The following is a 22,277-nucleotide window of genomic DNA, read 5'->3' as shown; positions in this document are numbered from 1 at the left end:
GTGGGGGAACAGAGGGCGAGACCTTGGGGGAGGGGCGGGGAGAGGGGAAAGAGAGGGGGAGGGGAAATCTACCACCCGGCTGTTGCTTGGTGACCCTGCCCTCTCTCTACCCACCTCCTCCCCCCTCCCTTCTTGGGCATCAGACGGTTCCATTTTCCCAGGAGGGGACGCCTCCCGGCTGAGCCTCTCTCGGACGAGCACTCCCGAATGGTTTCACCCACCTTTCCCCCTACGGATGGTGGAGCGGTCTTCTTGACGTCACAGGGGCGGGGCTCGGCGGCGCTGCCGGGTGCGGGAGGCGCCATTTGAGCCGGCTGTACTCTAGAACCCCGAGCAGAGGCGCCGGAGCAGGTCGGGCCATTTCGCTGCAGCAGCCGCCGCCGCCACCCTCCTTCTTCTCCTCCTCCTCGTTCCCCTCGTCTTCGTCCTTCGGCCCCCGGGCATGGCGTGTGGGGCGACGCTGAAGCGGCCCATGGAGTTCGAGGCGGCGCTGCTGAGCCCTGGCTCGCCGAAGCGGCGGCGCTGCGCCCCCCTGCCGGGCCCCGCGCCGGGCCTGCGGCCCCCGGACACTGAGCCGCCGCCGCCGCCGCTTCAGCCCCAGCTCCAGCCGCCTCCGCTTTCCCCGCCCGGCAGCGACCGCCGCCTGCGGACCCCGGGTAACAGGGGCGGGCCCTGGGAGCTGGGGCGGGGGCGGCCGCTGCGGCGGAGGGGAAGGGCCAGGGCCCAAGGCCGGAGGCTGGGTTGGGCCCGAGCCGAGGCCGGGGGAGGGGGAGCCGGAACCGGAGCAGGGGGCTTCGGGGTACGGGAGGGGGAAACAGCCGGTGAGCCTCCGAGCGCCCGGTGCGACCCGCCGTGGCCCAGAGCTCGGAGCGAATCGAGGCCAGGCCGTAAGAAAGGAAAGAAGCCCCGACAGCTGTGCGTCCGTGGGCTCTCGGGTCCACCCTCTCCTCCTTGGTGTGCTGCACACCCGTGCTTAGCTACGGCAGCTAGGCGATGCTCCGGGGGTGGGCGAAAGGAGGCGGCTTCGCGTTTCAGCAGGCGGAGGCAGGGGGAATTGGAAAGGGGAACACATCGATACAACGTCTGGCGTTATTTCAGGTTATACCAGGGGAACCATGAGAAGAAAGGGGGGAGGTGGTAGGGAAGAGGGGCACACATCAGAACCCATTTCGACAAATTCAAAGGGACTGGCCCAATTTCTTTTGTTCGGGAATTTTCTTATGTCAAATCTGGTTTGAAAGCGGTAGACTATCAGGGCTTGGAATCATCAATTACCCTAGGATTGTTGTGATTGGATTGGACCTGTAGGTAATAGAAGAGATGATGGCCAGGAAAGAGAAGAGAAAAGCTGCTGTGAGGATCTCAGCAAAGACCTGCCTTGATTCGTATAGGAGCCCAGGAATGCATAGAAATTCTTTATTTAAAAACGAAATTTAATTATGGCCAAAGTACTTCCTGAAATAGGAGTGTCAAGAAGAAGTCCTTGGGAAATAACCTTTAAGTGCTTACTTAGTCTCCTGATTCTCTAAGCTTACAGCCTTAGAGCTTCCTTAAACTCATCTCTAGCCATTTTTAAAATTTAATCATCAAATTTTGCCATTCCTTTCTTGGAAATAGAAGATTCAGTCCTTTCATTTCACCAACCTAGTCCAAGCCCTAACCTTCCCATCTATATTAGTGCAATAATTTTAGTCTAGTTCCCCCTGCTTTGTGCTGTCAATCTGCTTAAGACCTGATTTCATCCTATCATTCCCTGATACTTTTCAGGTCAAATCCAAACTCCCTATCCTAGCATTACATCAATTGACCGCACCTTATGTATCCAGGTTTCTCACTCTTTTCCAAAATGATACAGGTCTAAGCCAAACTGGTTTCCTTCCCATCACCCGAATGTTGATTCTTTTTCCATTTTTTCACTCTGTGTTGATCTTGCCATCACAAGGAGGATGCCCTTCCTCTTCCTCATTACTAAATCAAGACTTAGCTTCATTAGAGGCTGATCTCAAAAATCACTTCCATTAAACTAACACTACCCCCACCATAATCTTACTTTTAATCCCTGCCTTAGCACTTAAGCTATTATCATAGGTTTTCCTCTACTTGCTTGAATATTGCCTTAGTGTTTGTTCTTTAGTTGTTTGAGAGAATGCCAGACTTGATGTTCTGGCCCTGCCATAAATTAGCTTCGTGACCTTGGAGACGTCTCTGTGCATCTTTGTGTTTCAGGTTCCTTATCTGTAAAAAGGAGAAGATGAATGCTTATCCCAATTTCTCTCCATTTAATCTAACATTTAAGTGCTTTCTGTGTACAAGGCATTTGTGCTAGGTTCTGGGGACACTTAAAATGAAAAAACGACACAATTCTTGTTATTGAAGACCCTACAGAGGCATCAGGGACAGCTTGCTCAAATAAATGGAGGCGAGATCAGGGGACTGCTCTAACAATCCAGTTTGATTTGAACATAGAATTCATGAAAACAGAAAATGTGAAATAATACTGCAAAGGTAGGTTGCAGTTAGATTGTGGAGTGTCTTAAATGCCAGGCTAAGGCATTTATATTTTATCCAAAGTAAATAGCCACTGGAGGTTTTTGAGTAAGGGAGTAGCATAATCTGACCTGTGCCTTAAGTAAACTGTTTTAGTTTGTGGTGGGGAAAATGATCTGGAAAAGGGAAAAGAGACAAGTCAGGGAGACTAGTTAGGATGTTAAAGTAGTCCACACAAAAGGCGATGAAAGACCAGAACTAGTGTAGTGGCTGTGGGAATAAGAGGGAAGGACAAAAGATGTTGTGAGATGTTGTGTCCTCCAGCATTGTAGGGCCTTCAGTGATGACATGGTCTCATTAGTAGGAGTGTGCTTTTCATTGCAGCGAACTGATCTCTACCTCTGCCATTTCTACTCATTGTTCCTAGTTCTTGTTTCTGAGGTATCACCTACAAGTCTGTGACAGCCCTGCAGATGTATGATAGTGACCATCTTCAACCACCCCCAAGGTTTCTTTTTTCAAGGCTAAGCTTCCCCAGTGCTGAGTTAATCCTCCATGACATGATTTCCAGTCACCCTGATATTCCTCAGCATATTAGTATCCTTCCTAAAATCCAGCACCCAGAACTAAATATGTCCTAGAGAGATGCCTGGCCAGTACAGAAAATGACAGGACTATTAGCATCTCCATTCTGGATATTTGACTTTGATTTCTGTAGCCTAAAATGGAATTGGCTCCTTTGTCTGCTGTCTCACGTATTTGGTTAGTGTTAAGCTCACTGTACACTGAAACTCTGAGCTTTTTCTTCTCATGAACTAATGTCTTATCACTTCTTTCTATCCTATAGTCAGTTGATATTAATGTTAGTCTTAAAGTGAGCCTACTGCTTAAAGATCCATTCTAGCTAGATGTTTAGTCATTTACACTGAAAATATTGTGTTTCAGTTCAGTAATGAAATAACATAAAATTACTGATGGCTCGCCATTCTGGGTATATTTTGTATGAATGGAGCCTTTGGAATTTAAAAAAGAAAACCTTTGATTCCAGAGTGGAAGACTGAAAGCCTGTGAGGTGAAAGTGGTAGAAGTAGTTATTTTGCTGCATGTACAAATGAAACCAGCCTCATGAAGAATGAATTTTTAAATCAGTAACTCTTTGCAAATGCTCTAGGATGGCAGCAGCTGTCTTAAAGTTTCAGCTTAATGGTTGTCAGACTTTACAAAAAACTTATTAAATAACTCATTTTGATTCATAATAATTTGAAAAATATGTTAGAGCTCTTTTTGTGAGAGAAAGAAATTATAACATTAAACAATTGGGTATCTTTAGTCTAAAAGTGAATCTGTCATCATTCTTCAAGGATGTGAGTGTTGGTCCACTGACAGTCTCATGCTCAGTGCTTCCATGTTTGTCCTGATATAGAGACCAAGATCACTGGGCTTGTTCCAGGAGTCTTTGAACTTTACAAGCTGCTTGTGGGATCCAATAGGCTATCACATTGCCAAATAGTCCAAGAATTATCGGTTTCAGTGATTCCATTATTGCCACTTAGAAGAAGAGGGGATTTTTTTTTTCTTTTAAAAATACCCTTTAGTGTTTTGTATCGTTCTAACTTCTGAACAGTGTTCAGTGGGCTGTTGAAAGACATTATTAGCATTCTGTAGTATGCTGTCTCTTTTTTTGTTTTAGAATCACTTCTAAATACAAATCGTGTTCCCTCTGCTGATCTATATGCCATTTCAGGATTGGTGTTGGTCAGTCTTCTGGAGTGCAAGGGATTTGCCTTCCCAGTTTATTCACCTTGTAGCTGCAATGGCAGCTGGTAGTTGATGAAAGACCTTCTGTTCTCCATAGCATTTGTTCTCCTCACACTTGTCCTTTCTTGTCTTTGCATTTCTTTACATATTTGTACTGAATCTGACAATTCTTTGGTCTTGGGACAAAAGAGAGGAGGACCTCATAGTTTCAGTGAGCCAAAATTAGAGTCGTTTAGAACTGTTGAATGAAAACTCTGCCCATCTTATATTCTTTTAGACTATTCAAGTCAAGAATGGTAAGTATACATGGCTTAGACTAAATAAATAAGGCTACCTAAACCTTCTTTAGGGTTTCATCTGTTTGTAAGGCTAAATACCTTGTGTATGCTTTCTAAATTGGAAACTGAATACCTTGGAACTGATTGGAGGATTAGAGAATCCAGAAAGTACAGATAGAGAATTAAAGAGGAGAGAGGGGTGTGTGTGTGTGTGTGTTTCAAAGTTTGGCATAGGTATAGAGCTGATGTTATATTCTTTTTGTATTAACAACTTATATCCATGTAGTTCTATTCCACAAACATCAAACTGCCACGTAGCTTAGTGATGGGTACACAGAGATGGACAATGATCATGCCAGGCTCCTTCCCTATTCCCTTTTTTTTTAAATCATCCATTTTTAATCTTCTTCTTAGCTGCTACTGAGTTACACCACGTATGCAAAATCTGAATGGCCCAAGGTAGAATGTGGTAGGGGCAAAGGAGGAGGGGTCCAGGCAAAATGATTTAACCACTGGAGAAGGGAGACCTTATTTATAATAGATAGACATCTAAATTGTTGGTAAATAGCAGCTTGGGTGCATATAGCCCGCCCTTTTTTTACCAGGTATTTTATAAAATTTGTGAATCATTTTTCCTGAAATAGCCCTGTGAATTTGGTATTGCAGTTGGTCTTACCTTCATTTTATAGATGAGGAAATTGAGACTCAAAGCAGTAGGGACCTGTGGGCTCAAGAAGCGTCCTGGCCAGTTGTGCTCGGCTCCTTTGAATTTTTCCAGAACATTCCTCAAAACCTTTTTGTAAAAGTAGTAGTAATAATAGTTCACATTTCTATAGCACTTTAAAATACATGGAGTACGTCTTTGCTAATGGCAAACCTGTATGGTGAATAGTGCAAATATTGTCTCCATTTTATGTAAGGAAACTGAGACTTGTAACCTGAAGTTGCCCCGTCTGAGACCACAAAACTACTGAATGTCAAAGCTGGGTGTTCTGGTGGTACTCTTGCTCTTACAGCATACTGCGGTTGGTTTTCCTATTGAAGCGCTAAATAGGAGAATCATCTTCATTTAAGGTGACCCTACCCACATCGAAAGGCAGTAAAAATTATGACTAGGAAGCTCGTTTTGTTCATTTATTCATTCAGCAAATAAAGCTGGGTTCAGTTACCTCCTTAGACCTTTTCTAGCTGTGAGACTCTGGGAGTCCTCTCTGAGCCTTGGTTTTCTTAGCTGCAAACTATCAGCCATTTTAGTTGTCTCTGCCTCACAAGGTTGTTGTGAAGATCAAATGAGGTAGTGTATATGAACTTTAAAGTGCTTTACAAGTGCTAGTTATTTATTAATTGTGTAAGGACCATGCTAAGTGTTGTGGAGGAGACAGAAAATAAGGCAGTTGCTGCCCTCATAGAACTCACAGTATAGTAGGGGAGAACAGCGTTTGTACAGATGGCCACGATATAAGACAGGATGTGCGGGCCAGAGGAGTACAGTGCTGTGTTCAGAGAGATGCAAGAGACCCCTTCTTCCTGGGGCCTCCCGGGGCAATAGAGAGAAAGGGAGGGAGGCACAGGCAGTGCGGTATGATGGAAAGGAACCAGTTTTAGACCCTGCTTTCTGAACTTAGGTGCTGTGCTGCCAAGGGCCAATCATTCCACTTCTGAGTTTTGACTTGTCGTGTTTACAGTTAAGGTGCTAGCTATATGCATGTGAGTTTTTTTCAGAATAGACCGAATTTGACAGGCTTGAAAGGAAGTAGAAATTAACAGTGCTGATAGGTGAAAGCATGAACATCCCTCAAATACCACCCTATCATTTATTAGCATTTAGCTGACTTAGCCTAGTTTCCTGAAAGAATTAGAATTGCGTTATACACGTCCAGTGTGTTCAGAACCTAGAGGGTATGCCTACTTCTTTTGATACTAGTCAAACCAGTGCATGGACTCCTCACTTTTTTTTTTTTGTAAATGGTATTTTATTTTTTCCAATTACTTGTAGAGATAGTTTTCAACTTTTCATTTTTTATAAGATTTTGAGTTTCAAATTTTTTCTCTCTCCATCCCCAAGTGTGTAAGCAATCTGATAAAGGTTATATGTGTGCAGTCATGTAAAACATATTTCTACATTAGTCACGTTGTAAAAGAAGAAACAGAACAAGGGAAAAGACAGACACAGAGAAAATAGTATGTATACATTCAGACTCCATAATTCTTTCTCTGGATGTGGATAGGATTTTCCACCTTGAGTCTTTTGGAGTTGTCTTAGATCCTTGCATTGCTGAGAGGAGCTAAGTATCATGGTTGATCGTCACACAGTGTTGCTGTTGCTGTGTACAGTGTTCTCCTGGTTCTCTTCACTTCACTTAGCATCAGTTCATGTAAGTCTTCCCAGGTTTTTCTGAAATCTGTCTGCTCATCATTTCTTATAGCATATAATTCATATATTCATATACCATAACTTGTTCAGCCGTTCCCAAGTTGATGGACATCCCCTCAATTTCTAATTCTTTGCCACCACAAAAAGAACTGCTACAAATATTTTTGTACATGTACATCCCTTTTTGTGATCTCCTTGATATACAGACCTAGTAGTGGTATTGTTGGATCAAAGGGTATGTACAGTTTGATTGCCCTTTGGGTATAGTATAGACTGCTTTTTAGAAAGTACAGGATCCAGGAACATTGGAGGCATTTAGAGGAAGAGGAGAAATTAGCAATGTCTAATAGCAGTTTTTTTGTAACTCATTTATATAGTGTTTTATGATTTATAAACACTTGAATATGGTGGGGACAGTGGGAATTAGAACACTGAAGTAGAAGTGGGAGAACAGATATCCTGAGGAAATAGGCAATAGTTGTATGGAAGTACAAAACTAAGGAAATCAGAAGACACTGGAGAGCATGTAAAGGGAACCTGAGAGAGGTTTGCTACCATTCTATAGAACTCCTTTGTGGTCAGACAGAACTCTCACTTAAAAATTAAAATTGACTATAACACATTATATACCAAAGTATCAGAACATTACTTGTTAGCCTATGTGAAAGTATAATATAGACTTTTCCTTTTCTCATAAGCAATAATTATTTTCAAGATTATTACTGATATCTTTAATCCATGATTTTACCAATATGGGTACTTCTTCTGCCATTACAGATTGCAACCCCTCTCTGACCTTTTCATCCTGTACCAGTTAAATGCTCCATCTGTGCAGTGCATTAGAGGCTTTATTCATGATTTCTTCCTCCCTCTTTCCCTTCCCCCAATGTCTCAGATATACCGTTGTAACACTCGAGCGTTCTATCTACTGCGTGTCTGTGCCACAGCTACCTCCATTTCTGTTTATAGATCTCTACTTTGATATCTTTAATGTAACTTCTTGTGTGTGCAGGTCATTAGTGGTAACATAACTGTAGTTTGGGTATGCTGTTCCATTAATGCCAGGCATACATCATCCCCAGGAGATTTATTAGAGATGGACTTTTGCTCCATAAGCAGTTTGGCATGATTGAGAACTGTCCAGTTTCCTGGTTGTAATCTAGCTTTCATGTCCTCCCCAATTCTGGAACCAACTCATTATCTGTCTTCATGCAGTACCTGTTTAGGATCTTGATAGACTAATTCAATGGACGAACATCCAGTACATAAAAATAACATAGTCTATAACTTGCTGAAAGTCAATAGCGAGTGAACTTATATTGCACTCTTACTATGTTCCAGGCATCATACTAATTGCTGGGGAAACCAATATGAAAAAGACCAACTCTTGACTTTAGGAAATTCACAGTCAGATGGGGAAGACAACAAATGAAAGATCAAAAGCAAAGGGGCTAAGGGGAATGGGGGAGAAATCAAGTCCAAAGTGATTGTAGCTGGGTGGGAAGTGAAGCCATGTTGAAGAACTCGTAAGACTCTTTTCAAGAGAAATATTGTGGCATAGTGAAATTAGTACTGGATTTAGTTTTGGAAAACTGGGATTAAAATCCTGTTTCAGTTCCTTGCTGTCTATGTTATCCTCTGCAGATCCTTTCTGGGCCTCAGTTTCTTCACCTTTAAAATGATAGGATTAGACTAGATGATCTTTAAGGGCCACCTCTAAGCCTCAATCTTATCAACCTGAATGCTTCCTGCTCAGCTTTCTGTGTTGGCATTGTACTTGGAGATTAGTAATCCAATTGCAATCAAGTTACTTTAAAGATTTTTAATAAATAAATGTTTTTAATAAATACTTGTTAACTTATCTTTAATAGTAGATACTTACAGAAAACTTGAAGATTTTTGCATTGCTCTGCATACATCATCTCATTTAAGCTTTTCAGGCAACTCTGTGAGGTCGGTTCTACAGTTATTATCCCCATTTTATGAATGAGAAAGACAAGGCTTCAAAAGGTTCTTATTTGCCCACGGACTCTTGTAGATGTCAGGGGTGAGATGTGAATCTAGATCTTTCTGATAGAGGGCTTTGCACAGCCCTCCCTCACTCAAATCTAACTCAATTCTAATGCAAGTCATGGCATCATCTTCCTGATGTCATAGTCCTCTTTGAGAAAGGGCAGACTACGACACAATCATATCATCTACTAGATGACATTGCTCTTCAGTATTCTGAAGCTATACAAAGTATAGATCATCTTGTGGCTCTAGGGACCATGTTGCAATCCAGAGATTTTTTTTTTTAATTTATATATTTTTAGTTTACAACACCCAGTTCCAAAAGCTTTTGAGGTCCAAATTTTCTCCTCCTTCCTTCCCTCCCCCCACCCCAAGATGGCATGCAATCTCATATAGGCTCTACATATACATTCACATTAAACATATTTTCACCTTCGTCATGTTACAAAGAATTATAACCAATTGAATGAAAAATGAGAAAGAAGAAACAAAACGAAAGAGAGAGCAAATAGTATGCTTCGATGTGCATTCAGACACTGTAATTCTTTCTGTGGATGTGGATACCATTTTCTATCATGAGCCTTTTGGAGTTGTCTTAAAACCTTGCATTGATGAGAAGAGCCAAGTCTATCAAAGTTAGTCATCTCAAATTGTTACTGTGTACAATGGTCTCCTGGTTCTGTTTCCCTCACTCAGCATCAGTACATATAAGTCTTTCCAGGTTTTTCCGAAGTCCACCTGCTCATCATTTCTTATAGTACAATAGTATTCCATTACATTTATATACCACAATTTATTCAGCCATTCCCCAGTTGATGGGCATCCCCTCAATTTCCACTTTGCCAGCACAAAAAGACCTTCTATAAATATTTTTGTACATGCGGGTTCTTTTCCCATTTGTATGATCTCTATGGCCCTAGAAGTGGTATTGCAGGGTCAAAGGGTATGCACATTTTTATAGCCCTTTGGGCATAGTTCCAAATCACTCCCCAAATGATTGGAACAGTTCACAACTCCACTAACAATACATTAGTGTTCCAATTTTCCCATATCTTCTCCAGCATTTATAATTTTCCTGTTTTGTCATGTTAGCCAATCTGACAGGTGATGCGGTACCTAAGAGTTGTTTTGACTTGCATTTCTCTAATCAATAGTGATTTAGAGCATTTTTTCAGATGAGTATAGATAGCTTTAACTTCTTCCTCTGAAAACTGTCCATATCTTTTGACCATTTATCAGTTGGGGGATGACTTATAGTCTTATAAATTTGACCCAGTTCTCTATATATTTTAGAAATGAGGCCTTTATCAGAGACACAGGTTGTAAAAATTCGTTCCCAGTTTTCTGCTTCCTCCTAATCTTGGTTGTGGCTTTGTTTGTACAAAAACTTTTCAATTTAATGTAATCAGAATTATCTGTTTTTCATTTCATGATGTTCTCTATCTCTTGTTTGGTCATAAATTCTTCTATTCTCCACAAATCTGACAGGTAAACTATTCCTTGCTCTCACAGTTTGCTTATAGTATCAGCCTTTATATCTAAATCGTGTACCCATTTGGACTTTATTTTGGTATACGGTATAAGATATTGGTCTATGCCCAGTTTCTGTCAATATTTTCCAATTTTCCCAACAGTTTTTGTCAAATAGTGGGTTCTTATCCCAGAAGCTAGAGTCTTTGGGTTTATCTAACAGTAGATTACTATAGTCATTGACTGCTGTGTCTTGTGTACCTAACTCATTCCACTGATCCACCACTCTTATTTCTTAGCCAGTACCAAGTAGTTTTGATGATTGCTGCTTTATGATACACTTAAAGATCTGGTATGGCAAGGCCACCTTCCCTAGCATTTCCTTTCATTAATTCCCTTGATATTCTGGATCTTTTGTTCTTCCAGATGAATTGTTATTTTTTTCTAGCTCTTTAAAATAATTTTTTGGTATTTTGATTAGTATGGCACTAAATAAGTAAATTCAGGTTAAATTGCTATTTTTATTAGCTTGACCTACCTACGAGCAGCTGATGTTTTTCCAGTTATTTAGATCTGACTTTATTTGTGTGAAAAGTGTTTTGTAATTGTTCATATAGTTCCTGGGTTTGTTTTGGCAGGTAGACTCCCAAATATTTTATAATGTCTATAGTAATTTTAAATAGAATTTCTCTTTCTATCTCTTGCTATTGAGCTTTGTCAGAGATTTTTTAACCAATCAATGCAAGCAACTGCATCTTTTTTTTTTAAATCATTATTTATTTAATATTTTTAGTTTTCAGCATCAATTTTCACAGGAGTTTGAATTACAAATTTTCTCCCCATTTCTACCCTCCCCCCCACTCCAAGATAGCATATATTCTGATTGCCCCTTTCCCTAGTCAACCCTCCCATCTGTCACCCCACTCCCCCCCCCCCCAATCCATTTTTCTCTTACTTTCTTGTAGGGAAAGATAGATTTTTATGCCCCATTGCCTGTATATCTTATTTCCTAGTTGCATGCAAAAACTTTTTTTTTTGAACATTTGCTTTTAAAACTTTGAGTTCCAAATTCTGTCCCCTCTTCCCTCCCTACTCACCCTCTCTAAGAAGGCAAGCAGTTCAACATAGGTCACATGTGTGTCATTATGAAAAACCTTCCACAATACTTATGTTGTGAAAGACTAACTATATTTTGCTCCTTCCTATCCTATCCTCCTTTATCCAATTTTCTCCCTTGACCCTGTCCCTTTTCAAAAGGGTTTGCTTTTGATTACCTCCTCCCCCTATCTGCCCTCCCTTCTATTTTCCCCCTTTTTTGTCTCCTTCCTCCTTTCCTGTGGGGTAAGATACCCAATTGAGTGTGCATGTTACTCCCTCTTCCAGTCAAATCTGATGAGAGCAAGGTTCACTCATTCTCCCTCACTTGCCCCCTCTTCCCTCCCAACAGAACTGCTTTTTCTTGCCACTTTTATGGGAGATAATTTACCCCATTCTATCTCTTCCTTTCTCCCTCTCTCATCCCTTAATTTGATTTTATTTTTTTAGATATCATCCCTTCATATACAACTCACCCTGTGCCCTCTGTCTATATATATATACACATACATATACACACATACACATATATATTCATACACACACACACACGTATATATTCCCTTTAGCTACCCTAATACTAAGGTCTCATGAATTATACACATCATCTTTCCATGTAGGAATGTAAACAAAACAGTTCAACTTTTGTAAGTCCCTTATGATTTCTCTTTCTTGATTATTTTTTCATGCTTCCCTTGATTCTTATGTTTGAAAGTCAGATTTTCTCTTCAGCTCTGGTCTTTTCACTGAGAAAGCTTACTTTGCCTTGGAGCATGATACTCAGTTTTGCTGGGTAGGTGATTCTTCGTTTTAATCCTAGCTCCATTGACCTCTGGAATATCATATTCCAAGCCCTTTGATCCCTTAATGTAGAAGCTACTAGATCTTGTGTTATTCTGATTGTGTTTCCACAATACTCAAATTGTTTCTTTCTGGTTGTTTGCAGTATTTTCTCCTTGACCTGGGAACTCTGGAATTTGGTGACAATATTCCTAGGAGTTTTCTTTTTGGGATCTTTTTCAGGAGGCGATAAATGGATTCTTTCAATTTCTGTTTTACCCTCTGGTTCTAGAATATCGGGGCAGTTCTTGATAATTTCTTGAAAGATGATGTCTAGGCTCTTTTTTTGATCATGGCTTTCAGGTAGTCCAATAATTTTTAAATTATCCTTCCTGGATCTATTTTCCAGGTCAGTGGTTTTTCCAATGAGATATTTCACATTGTCTTCCACTTTTTCATTCCTTTGGTTCTGTTTTATAATATCTTCATTTCTCATAGAGTCATGAGCATCCACTTGTTCCAATCTAATTTTTAAGGTAGTATTTTCTTCAGTGGTCTTTTGGACTTCCTTTTCCATTTGGCTAATTCTATTTTTCAAGGCATTCTTCTCATTGGCTTTTTGGAGCTCTTTTGCCACTTGAGTTAGTCTATTTTTAAGGTGTTATTTTCTTCAGTATTTTTTGGGGTCTCCTTTAGCAAGTCATTGACTTGTTTTTCATGGTTTTCTCGCATCACTCTCATTTCTCTTCCCAATTTTTCCTCTACTTCTCTAACTTGCTTTTCCAAATCCTTTTTGAGCTCTTCCATGGCCTGGGACCAGTTCATGTTTTTCTTGGAGGCTTTTGATGTAGGCTCTTTGACTTTGTTGACTACTTCTGGCTGTATGTTTTGGTCTTCTTTGTCACCAAAGAAAGATTTCAGAGTCCGAATCTGAGTCTGTTTTCACTGCCTGGCCATGTTCCCAGTCAACTACTTGACCCTTGTGTTTTTCATCGGGGCATGACTGCTTGTAGAGTAGAGAGTACTTTGTCCCATGCTTGAGGGGTTGTGCTTTTGTTTTCAGAGCTATTTCTACACAACAGGCTCTGCCACACCAGTGCTCCTCCTCCCCCAAGAACTGCCAACCCGGACCACAACTCAGATCCAAGCAGGCTCTGCACTTCCGCTCTGATCCACCACTTAATTCTTCCCACCAGGTGGTCTGGGGCTGGAAGCAACTGCAACTGTAGTTCTGTCCTCAGAGGTGCACCACCTCCACTGCCCTGGTATGGTGGCCGAACCGCAAACTCCGAGTAAAGGTCCCCATAGCTTTTCCCACTAACCTTCTCTGTTGTCTTTGGTGTTTGTGGGTTGAGAAGTCTGATAACTGCCACAGCTCACTGATTCAGGGCACTAGGGCCTGTTCTGCCTGGCTCCTAGTCTGGTTGGTCCGGGCGCAGCCCATACTGGGCTCTGCTCCCCCCTGCTCCTAGCTCTGTGTGATAGACCTTACCCAGCGACCATCCAAGCTGTCCTGGGCTGGAGCCCTACTTCCCACTGCTATTCTGTGGGTTCTGCAGTTCTAGAATTTGTTTAGAGCCATTTTTATAGGTTTTTGGAGGGTCTTGCGGGGGAGCTCACGCAACTCCCTGCTTTCTAGCTGCCATCTTGGCTCCGCCCCCACAACTAGATCTTCTAAGCCTTACCTGCCAATTCATGTAGACAGTGGTGGACCCTTCTAGCCAAGTAATACCATTCTAACCATACCCTTCTGCCTCAGCTCAAAATAGCCAAAGTAGGAGGGTAGGGTGACTTGATGGGCCTTTGAGTGATGTGAAATGACCTTGCTTCTCTTGCGTATGCTACACACACCCTTTGCTTTACCCAGTCCATATACACAACTCAAATTCTCATCATCACCAGTGATCAAAAACTTCAGAAAAACCAAACGTTTCAGCAAGAAAGGTCCAGGGACCCTATTGTAAATGTTACCTAGTTGGGCTGCTCAGGATTTTGTAGGCATGGGCTCTATAGTCAAAGAAAAATGGGAAATGGAGGTGCTTGTTGGAAGAGGATTCTGCTTTAGGATGGGGTAAGAAAAGTGCACTGCATGCAGGGAGGCAAAACAGTCCAAGACGGTTCCTCCCTTGGCCACTCTGTGTTTTGCAAACCTTAAAGCATCATATGAAAGTCTATTACTGCATTGCTCATTTGTCAGATAAGGGTGTTAGAATAGATGTTCTTCAGGAATCCTTTCTTGTTCTAACATCTGTGGTTTTTAAATTGTTCATAATGGAGATCTTGCCTTTAGGTGCTCAGTAAGTTGGAATTGATCATAATGGGAGCATGTTGTATCTGTGGGGCATGAGAAGAGAGGAAAGATGTTCAATGTAATATCAACACAATAGTAATAAGCATTTTAGAAAGGTGATCATGAAAAGAAATTTAAAAAAAAAGGGAGATCATGGCACATATATGCTTTTAGGAAATGCCCTAAATTTAGTCAGACAAAGGAAATCTAGGAGTTCTTAACTGTTATGTGTGTCCGACCCTTTTGATAGTCTAGTGAAGAATCCTGTGGGCCCTGTCTCAGAATCATGTTTCTTTGTTTGGTTTTTTAAGGCGCATAAAATACATAGGATTAAAAGGAAACCGATTGTTTTGAAATCCATTTATCAGAATTCACAAAAAAGATAACAGACCCTAGATTAAGAACCCATAGATTAAAAGTTTAAGGGGAAAGATACAGTGAGTTTTTTTTTTCTTTTTTCAATTAGAGCAAATATTTCAGAACATCAAACAAGAATACAGCCGCTATCAGAGGTGGAGACAATTAGAAGTTGTCCTTAATCAGAGTGAAGCCTGCACTTCAGAGGGTCAGTCACACTCTTCAGGACTTACAGCACCAAGCTCACCAGGTAAGAAGGGCACAGGTTTAAAATTCCTTTTGTTTACACCGTTTGTTTAATGTTACCAATGATAGGGTTTTCATAGAACTTCAGATTTACTATCAGTTTTGGTTAATAGAATATTTCAGCAAGATACATATGCATGTGTGTATCCATTTGGCAGAAATATTTTTGCATTTCCCAGTAGGGTTTTTTCTGTTAATTTAGGAAGTTTGCCCAGTAGTTGTTAAAAGCTAGCAGAGCCACCAGAACGCCTGATGGATGCCTCTCTTTCTATCTAGTCACACCCCACAAAAGAAAGTGCTGACCAGCAGTGGCTCACTGTAAAGTCATTAATGCATTCCTAGCGAACACTGATGAAAGTGGTGAAACCCAACAGTAATATTGTTGCTGCGGGATTAACTCCTCAACCCTCGACCACAGCCTCATTTTGCCTCAGATATTTTCACCAAACCAATAAATGACACTTGTCAGGGTCTGCTTTTCTCTGCATGAGCCATATGCTCACTGCTGTTGCTTCATAATAATAGACTGCACCTGGGTGATAAACTGCGTGCTGTGCCTAATAATGTTTTACGTGGTTTAATATCGTTAGTAATCAGAGATCTTCATAGAATTGCAGTGTAAATTGACTACATTTTCAGCCCAGTTTCGTGGGAGCGGCGTGACCATTTGTCTGAGAATTCCCATTATTATGTGATCCTCTGAGATCCCTTTCAGCCCTTAGAGACTGATTCTGAGGTGGAGATGGTGATAATAAGTGACTCACAGGCTTTCAGGGATGATTCTGTTTCATATAGTTTTCTGCTAAGAACTTGCCTATCCTCCAGGTTTATTAGAAAGCGTTTAATGTGTGGGTGACTTCGGTAACATGGTACCAGTTAATTGACGTTATTCATCATCTCGGCCAGCCCCCTCTACTCTATAGACCTCAGTTTCTTCATATTAAGAAGAAATTGGGCTAGCTGATCAGAGGACCATGGAGGTCTAAGCCAGCCCCTCACTTTACATTTGAGTCACACATGTTGTAAGTGATTCCAACCCAATTTCCTTTCCAGTTCACTGTTCTTCCTCCCTCCTGAGGTCTCTTTCTGCTTTGATTGTCACAGTCTCATTTTTGCTTTAAAGTTTGATCTGTTTGTTTAAGCCTTTCAGAACTCTTCTGTAACACCAGAGAATAAATGTATGCCACATTTTATGATGTTAGAGCCATTCTTTCAAACTATATGTGTATAACAATTTGCAGTTCTCAGGCTTTAGTATGTATGCTCTCAGTCAATCCCAATAACCTTATGAATTAAAGCAGGACCAAGATTTTTCAGCCCCATCCTACGTATGAGGAAACCAAGGCTCACTGATTTGCCCCAAGGTCTCAAGGCTCACAGAGGGCGGAACACTACACCGCTCTTTATCTAAGCTTTGGAACTAGAAAGAGATTTCGGCAGTAGCTCCACAGACTTTGTGGTTTTCTTTGCTTAGGTTCATCCTGGATGAAAAAGGACCAGCCAACATTTACATTACGACAAGTGGGAATATTGTGTGAACGTCTCTTAAAAGACTACGAAGATAGAATTCGGGAGGAATATGAGCAAATCCTCAATACAAAATTAGCAGGTGAGTTGAGGCGGTGCTATACTGATGGAATTATAGCTTTCCATGAAATAGTAACTATCATAGTACTTTCACTGGTATAGATGTGAGTTTTGTTTTTTTAAGGTATCAGATTTGCCTGCTGAGGCACCTGATTTTGCTGTTATTTTCTAGTTCTTGACTTCATGTTTTGCACATAAATGTTCTGTGTGTACAAAGTCCCTCAGATACTGATTTGACCTGGTTGGTGTGAATGACAAGGAGCGTGCTGTGGCACTTGTTTAGCTAACATGCTTTACATGGCAGAGCACAGGGGCAGGCTGCCCCCTAACCATTCCTCAGACCTGGAGGGCACACAGTTCAGATCAGTCCAGAATGAGATTTCTGCCAGAGATGGAGGGCAGGGGCAGGGAGCAGCTTAGGGACTGTGATCGAGACAGTACCGCAGGTGTCCTTTAGGGACCCCATGGCATACAACCTTCCACAGGTCACCTCACTTCTGTCCTCAGACTCCTCAGCATTCTCACCTTTCATGGATAGTACTGTACAGTCATAAATGTGATGTGGTGGTACTATGTGATTATAAGGGAGTGAAAAAGTCCTGAGTGAAATGAAAGGAACATGGTAGGAGAGAAGTGAGTGGTGCTTTAAGAAAAGGAGGACTTTATGAAGTCCTATAACAAATAATTTTTAATTTGACATAGAGCGTAATAGCTAGTCAGGAAAGGACTTGGAGAAAGGAAACTGAGTTAGATGATTTAACAAGATACTTCCTCTCCAGTGTTTTAAAGCACCACCTCTAGCCGCTGTCAAATTCCCTGCCCACGTAGAATTTAAAACTGGGAGAGACTTTAGGGATCGTCTAGTTCAGCTCCCTCGTTTTATAGGTGAGGAAGCTGAGGCACTGGGGGTGGGCCTCAGTAACTTTCCCAGGGTCATGCAACTAGCTTGGGACAGCAGGATAGAAGGTCAGGCTTTCCAGTTCTCAGTCCAGCACACTTTGCCCTCTACCTGCCAGGCAGCATTAATGATTTTCTCTGCCTAGATTCCTACAGTGCTTTGTCACTGACCTTTCTCTGTCGAATGTCACAGGTCTTTATTTAGTCAGTGCCATAATTGTCCATTTCTATAAGTGGGTCAGGAGTTTCCCTAGCCTAAAAGGCCACTGTAGGGATTATTCCACTGGTAGGACTGAGAATTAAAGGTGATTGTGAAGTATGGGGGAAAGTTAAGGGGGGTGGGAGGTGGTGGGAAGGAGTAACAGAAAAGAAAGAGACATATGGCAGGAGGGGAGAGTGCTAAGAATAGTTGGCTCAGTCGTATTCTCACAGCTCTCATTTTTTGTGTTCTTCCCTTCACACGCCAGGCCAGGGACAGAGTTAGATGACCCTCTGAGTCTCTGAGAGCCCTCTTCCCATTTGACTGCATGTTCATTCCCCATCCCTCTCCTTGTACTCCCATTCAGGTCAGTCCCTTCTCTGCCCCTTGTATCCCCTTGTCCAGCTTCTGGTACTAAGCCTAAGCCTCCTCTGCTTTCGCTTCCTGTGCCCCCTTGCCCCTTGTATCTGTCAGGACGTTTTCCTGCTTTTAGTCCGTTTTACCTTGGAAACTCCCTCTCCAAAGAAGCCTCTCCCAGTCAGCTGGGAATTGGCTGGCAGGATTTTTCACTGTTGCCATTTGCCCTGCTAACCAACCTTCATTTACCCTATGATATTCCCTCAGCTTGGAGTCTGTGTGGAGGAAGTAGTAATGCAAAGAGAGGTTGAAGCTTCTAGAGCTTGTGTTGATCAGTGTTCTCTAGAATGGACACTGTCAGTGTATGACTTTCTGAAAGTTCATGAAGGCACTCAGCAAAGTGTGCTTAAAGACAAAGAGAGGCAATTAGGATGATACACTCTTTCAAATGACAAGAACAAAATGCATACCAGGCAATTGGCCATGAAGTTCTAGAGGAAGGGGCAGGTCCTAGACTATAGGAGGACTGGCGGGCTTGGAGACCAACTTGAATGTGGGGAAAGGAGTCTGTGGAGTTGATTAGAACCCTGAGATTCAATGCATGGAACGGTATCTTTTCCCCTCATAGAACAATATGAATCTTTTGTGAAATTCACACATGATCAGATCATGCGACGATATGGGACAAGGCCAACAAGCTGTAAGTGATTCCTCTGACTCATTTGTCAGGGTCATCTTTATCTTTTCTTTTTCCAAAAATTCTAAAGAGTAAAGATTTTTACATTGTTTGCCCTAGACCCATAGGGTCTTGAGCTGAGGGCAGTGGTGAGACTGGGCTAGGCCCCTCTGCAGCACAAGGTGCCAGGTGATTTAATCCCCCAGCCCTATTAGGGCAGGTGCCTTTTCCCTCCCATTGATGTGAATGCTGTGAGAAAAGGCAACTAAACCCACCCAAGAAATCCAAATTACGCTTTTTTCAGATTTAAACCCATCAGTTTGGTCCTTTGACTTAATTTTTTCGTGCAGTGCTGAGGATTTCTTGATTCCGAAGATTGTGGAACTTGTAGATACCTAAAGTTTACTTTAGTACACCGGGGGTCTGTGATTTCCTTATTATGGGTGCTCCCTTCATCAGGTTAGACTTGTAGTCCTCCTTTACTTTAGGAGATGGTCATCTTGAGCTGCTGGGGCTGAGAAAATTCTTTCTCTAGTATCTGATTGATCCTCTGGCAGAGAAGTTTCTCCAAAGTTAGCTTAGATGGCTCTTGGAAAACAGACCCAAGGTTAGTACTTAGACCACTGACAAAGCATTTAAGAGCCTAGTAGCACAATGAGACATCGGTGGATGGAGAACATTTTGGAGGCCTAAAGTTCTAAAGTAGTCAAAGAAAGTGCAGAAGAGTTGGGCCCAAGTTCATTTGATTAAATCTTGAGAGTTTTCATTCCAGTGAGTAGTAAGACCTGTATGCCATAGAGTGTTCTGCCCATATTCCCGTTTGTATATCAAGGAAGTACAACACTGTATTTTTACTGATAACTACTACTCTCTTTTTGCAGACGTGTCTTGAATTTTCTTTGCATATCTGGGTACCTGGTCTGACCTCAAGAAATGGCTGCTGTACACTTTTGCAACTGGTTTGATATCACATTTCAGCTCCAACTTTGCATCCTGAGAACACTTAAAATATCTCTGCAGGTCCATTTTTATATAACTTGAAAGACCTTGAAACTTTCTGGTTGCCACAAAGCATAACTTTCTTTTCTGCTCAGCCAATAAACAGCTGTGCCCTACCATGAGATATTTCCCAAACACAAAATACATGGAGCAGCAGTTTAGCAACGTAAGCCTTTATTGGCACTAAGCAGATGGAACGTCTCCCCAAGCCCAGTTCTGTAAGGTGTGTGTGTATGTATGTGCGTGTATGTGTGCGTGTGTATATGCACGCATGCATGTGTGTGTGCGCGAGTGTGGGTGTGTATATGTGAGTGTGTTTTTTAAGTTATTATTTGTACTGTGCAAATTTTCTGATCTTGGGGATCCTGGCTGTGAATTTGATGCACGACAATTATGGTTAGAAACATTTTTTGGTCTACAAAGATCAATAATGTTTTAGTGACCATAGAAGTTATAACCGTGGATTGTTTTGTGTGTAGCTATTATTGTTAAATACAGGGACTATTTTCAGGCACAGAATATTAATCATAATTTAGGTTGGACAGTAGATGTGATTATGACGACAGAGAGAGGTTTTTGTGCTTGTAGGTTTTATATACAGCATGGAATTAGTACAAGCTGGAGAAAAAGGATCATTTGACCTATGGACTCGGCCTAGCCGTGCTAAGAAAACACCTTGACTCCAAGCCTTAAAATACACATGTGGAGTCTGCAGCTCACAGCGGCTTGTGTGCCCATTTACACAACCAGGAGCTCCACCAACGCTTTTGACCTCTCAGAAGAAAAGGTTTCCCCAAGAGCAGTAGGTTTTGCTTATCTCAGTGTCACACAAGTGAATGAGGGTGGCCCTGCTCAGTCCAGCATCGTATTGTTACGGTTAGTAACTGTACGTTCATCTTGGGTCATTAGACTAGAAACAGAACTTCTGATCCCACATTCAGGTTTTTCCAAATTCTTCCAAGATGTTTCAGTGCTTGGCTGCTTGGATTTTTTTTAAGGGGGTGCAACCCCTGCCCTGAGTTGATAACATGCTGTTCTTCTTCTTTGAATTTCCAAGGTCGAAGGACAGAAAGTAACCTCTGTTTTGAGGAGGTGGAAGTTCAGTGTACTTTTTTTTACTGTGACTCGTCAAGGACCATATTCCACAGCAATGCCTTGTTTCACTTATTATTGTTTCTTGAAAGTTAAATGTTTTTAGTTTAAATATAGGCTAGAATTTTAAATTAGGGCTTATTTTGAAAAATGCTGAGTTTAGTTCAAATGTATGCCAATGCCTTCTGGGTGGATAATATTCAGAGACAATTGTTCTTGATCAGACGGCATAGAGAAACCTTTTGGAATAGTCACATTTGCAGATTGCCTATTGATGAATGTCTTTGACTTAAATCTAACCAAAAAGCTACAATGTTATCCTTTGTACATTTTCATTATATAGTGTTAACGAGCTTAGTTGCAAACCAATAAAATACTTAAGCTATTTGTTTACCTTGCCTTCTTAATATTGTTATCAAACATTTATTGAATTCATATGATTTTATAGGAGGCTGCTTTAATCATTTCCTGAGTTTGACATGACATGTAAGATTTTTTCTCCCCAGTCCAGGAGTGATCTTTAATAATTAAAGAATGATTTTGTCTCAGTTTTGAGGGTTATTGCTTCATCTCTATTCTTCCTCCAAGTGGCAGTGGCTACCAGTAGTAGTTAGGAAGTTAGATCTTCTTGAATGTACGCTTCCTGAGGACAAAGACCTCATTTATCTTTATCTCTGCTAGGGTCAAGTGTAGTAATATCACGCTGCCCAATTATTAGTCATTCAAATGTTTACAGTGTGTTAGAGTTAGAAAAGAAATTAGAGATCATTAAATTCGACCTCATCCTTTTATAAATAAGGAGACTTGGGCCTAGACAGAGACAATCACTTGCCCATGGTTAAAGATCTGGGAATTTTAAACCAAGGTCTACTGACTCAAAATCCCACATTCTTTCTGGTAAAATAGGTCTCCATGCCACAGGTGGGTGGGCAGTGCCTTGTTGGTCCACCCATAGCTAAGTAGTTTCTCTCTAAGCTATCTCTCAATTCAGCTCTACAAGTGAGTTGAGATCTAGGGATAATAACATAAAGAGATCCAAGTGGGAAATAGAACAGTATGTTTGAGAAAGGGACAACCAGGAAAAAACCTTCTCTGTCTCTTTCTCTGTCATGACTACCAGCCATAGGGAGGGATGGTGTGCGCAGAAGTATCTACCACATAATACCATGAGATTTCATAGGTAGGAAAGATGACTCAGCTATGGCGACTTGGGGCAGGTTCCTCATTCAAGCTGGTTCTCAGCAGGATAGGCAGGAGGAAGGAAGGACATTACAGGTGGTGGGCATAGAGTGAGCAGGATAATCTGTGTGGGAGATAAATAG

The 22,277-nt window shown here is 41.5% G+C and overlaps 1 protein-coding gene across 1 annotated transcript; it reads left to right on the top strand.

The window, feature by feature from the left end:
• Positions 1–260: 260 nt before the first annotated feature.
• On the top strand, positions 261–21,348 carry AKIRIN1 (akirin 1). Its single transcript, XM_036745453.1, has 5 exons — positions 261–656; positions 15,012–15,152; positions 16,623–16,757; positions 18,817–18,888; positions 19,746–21,348. The coding sequence occupies exons 1-5, from the start codon at positions 443–445 to the stop codon at positions 19,754–19,756; spliced, it is 573 nt and encodes a 190-aa protein (XP_036601348.1). The 5' UTR covers positions 261–442; the 3' UTR covers positions 19,757–21,348.
• Positions 21,349–22,277: the final 929 nt, after the last annotated feature.

Source organism: Trichosurus vulpecula, chromosome 2 (genome assembly GCF_011100635.1).
Source record: "Trichosurus vulpecula isolate mTriVul1 chromosome 2, mTriVul1.pri, whole genome shotgun sequence".
In the NCBI taxonomy this organism is placed as follows: domain Eukaryota; kingdom Metazoa; phylum Chordata; class Mammalia; order Diprotodontia; family Phalangeridae; genus Trichosurus; species Trichosurus vulpecula.
The sequence above is the reverse complement of the archived record's forward strand: the minus strand, read 5'-3'. Positions and strand labels throughout refer to the sequence as shown.

What these genes read in the sequence shown, in the direction of transcription:
- AKIRIN1 (XM_036745453.1), top strand. Translation starts at nt 443, where the DNA reads ATGGCGTGTGGGGCGACGCTGAAGCGGCCCATGGAGTTCGAGGCGGCG. An exon ending in CCGCCGCCTGCGGACCCCGG is followed by an intron (nt 657 to 15,011) that starts GTAACAGGGGCG and finishes TTTTTCAATTAG; the next exon opens with AGCAAATATTTCAGAACATC. An exon ending in TACAGCACCAAGCTCACCAG is followed by an intron (nt 15,153 to 16,622) that starts GTAAGAAGGGCA and finishes TTCTTTGCTTAG; the next exon opens with GTTCATCCTGGATGAAAAAG.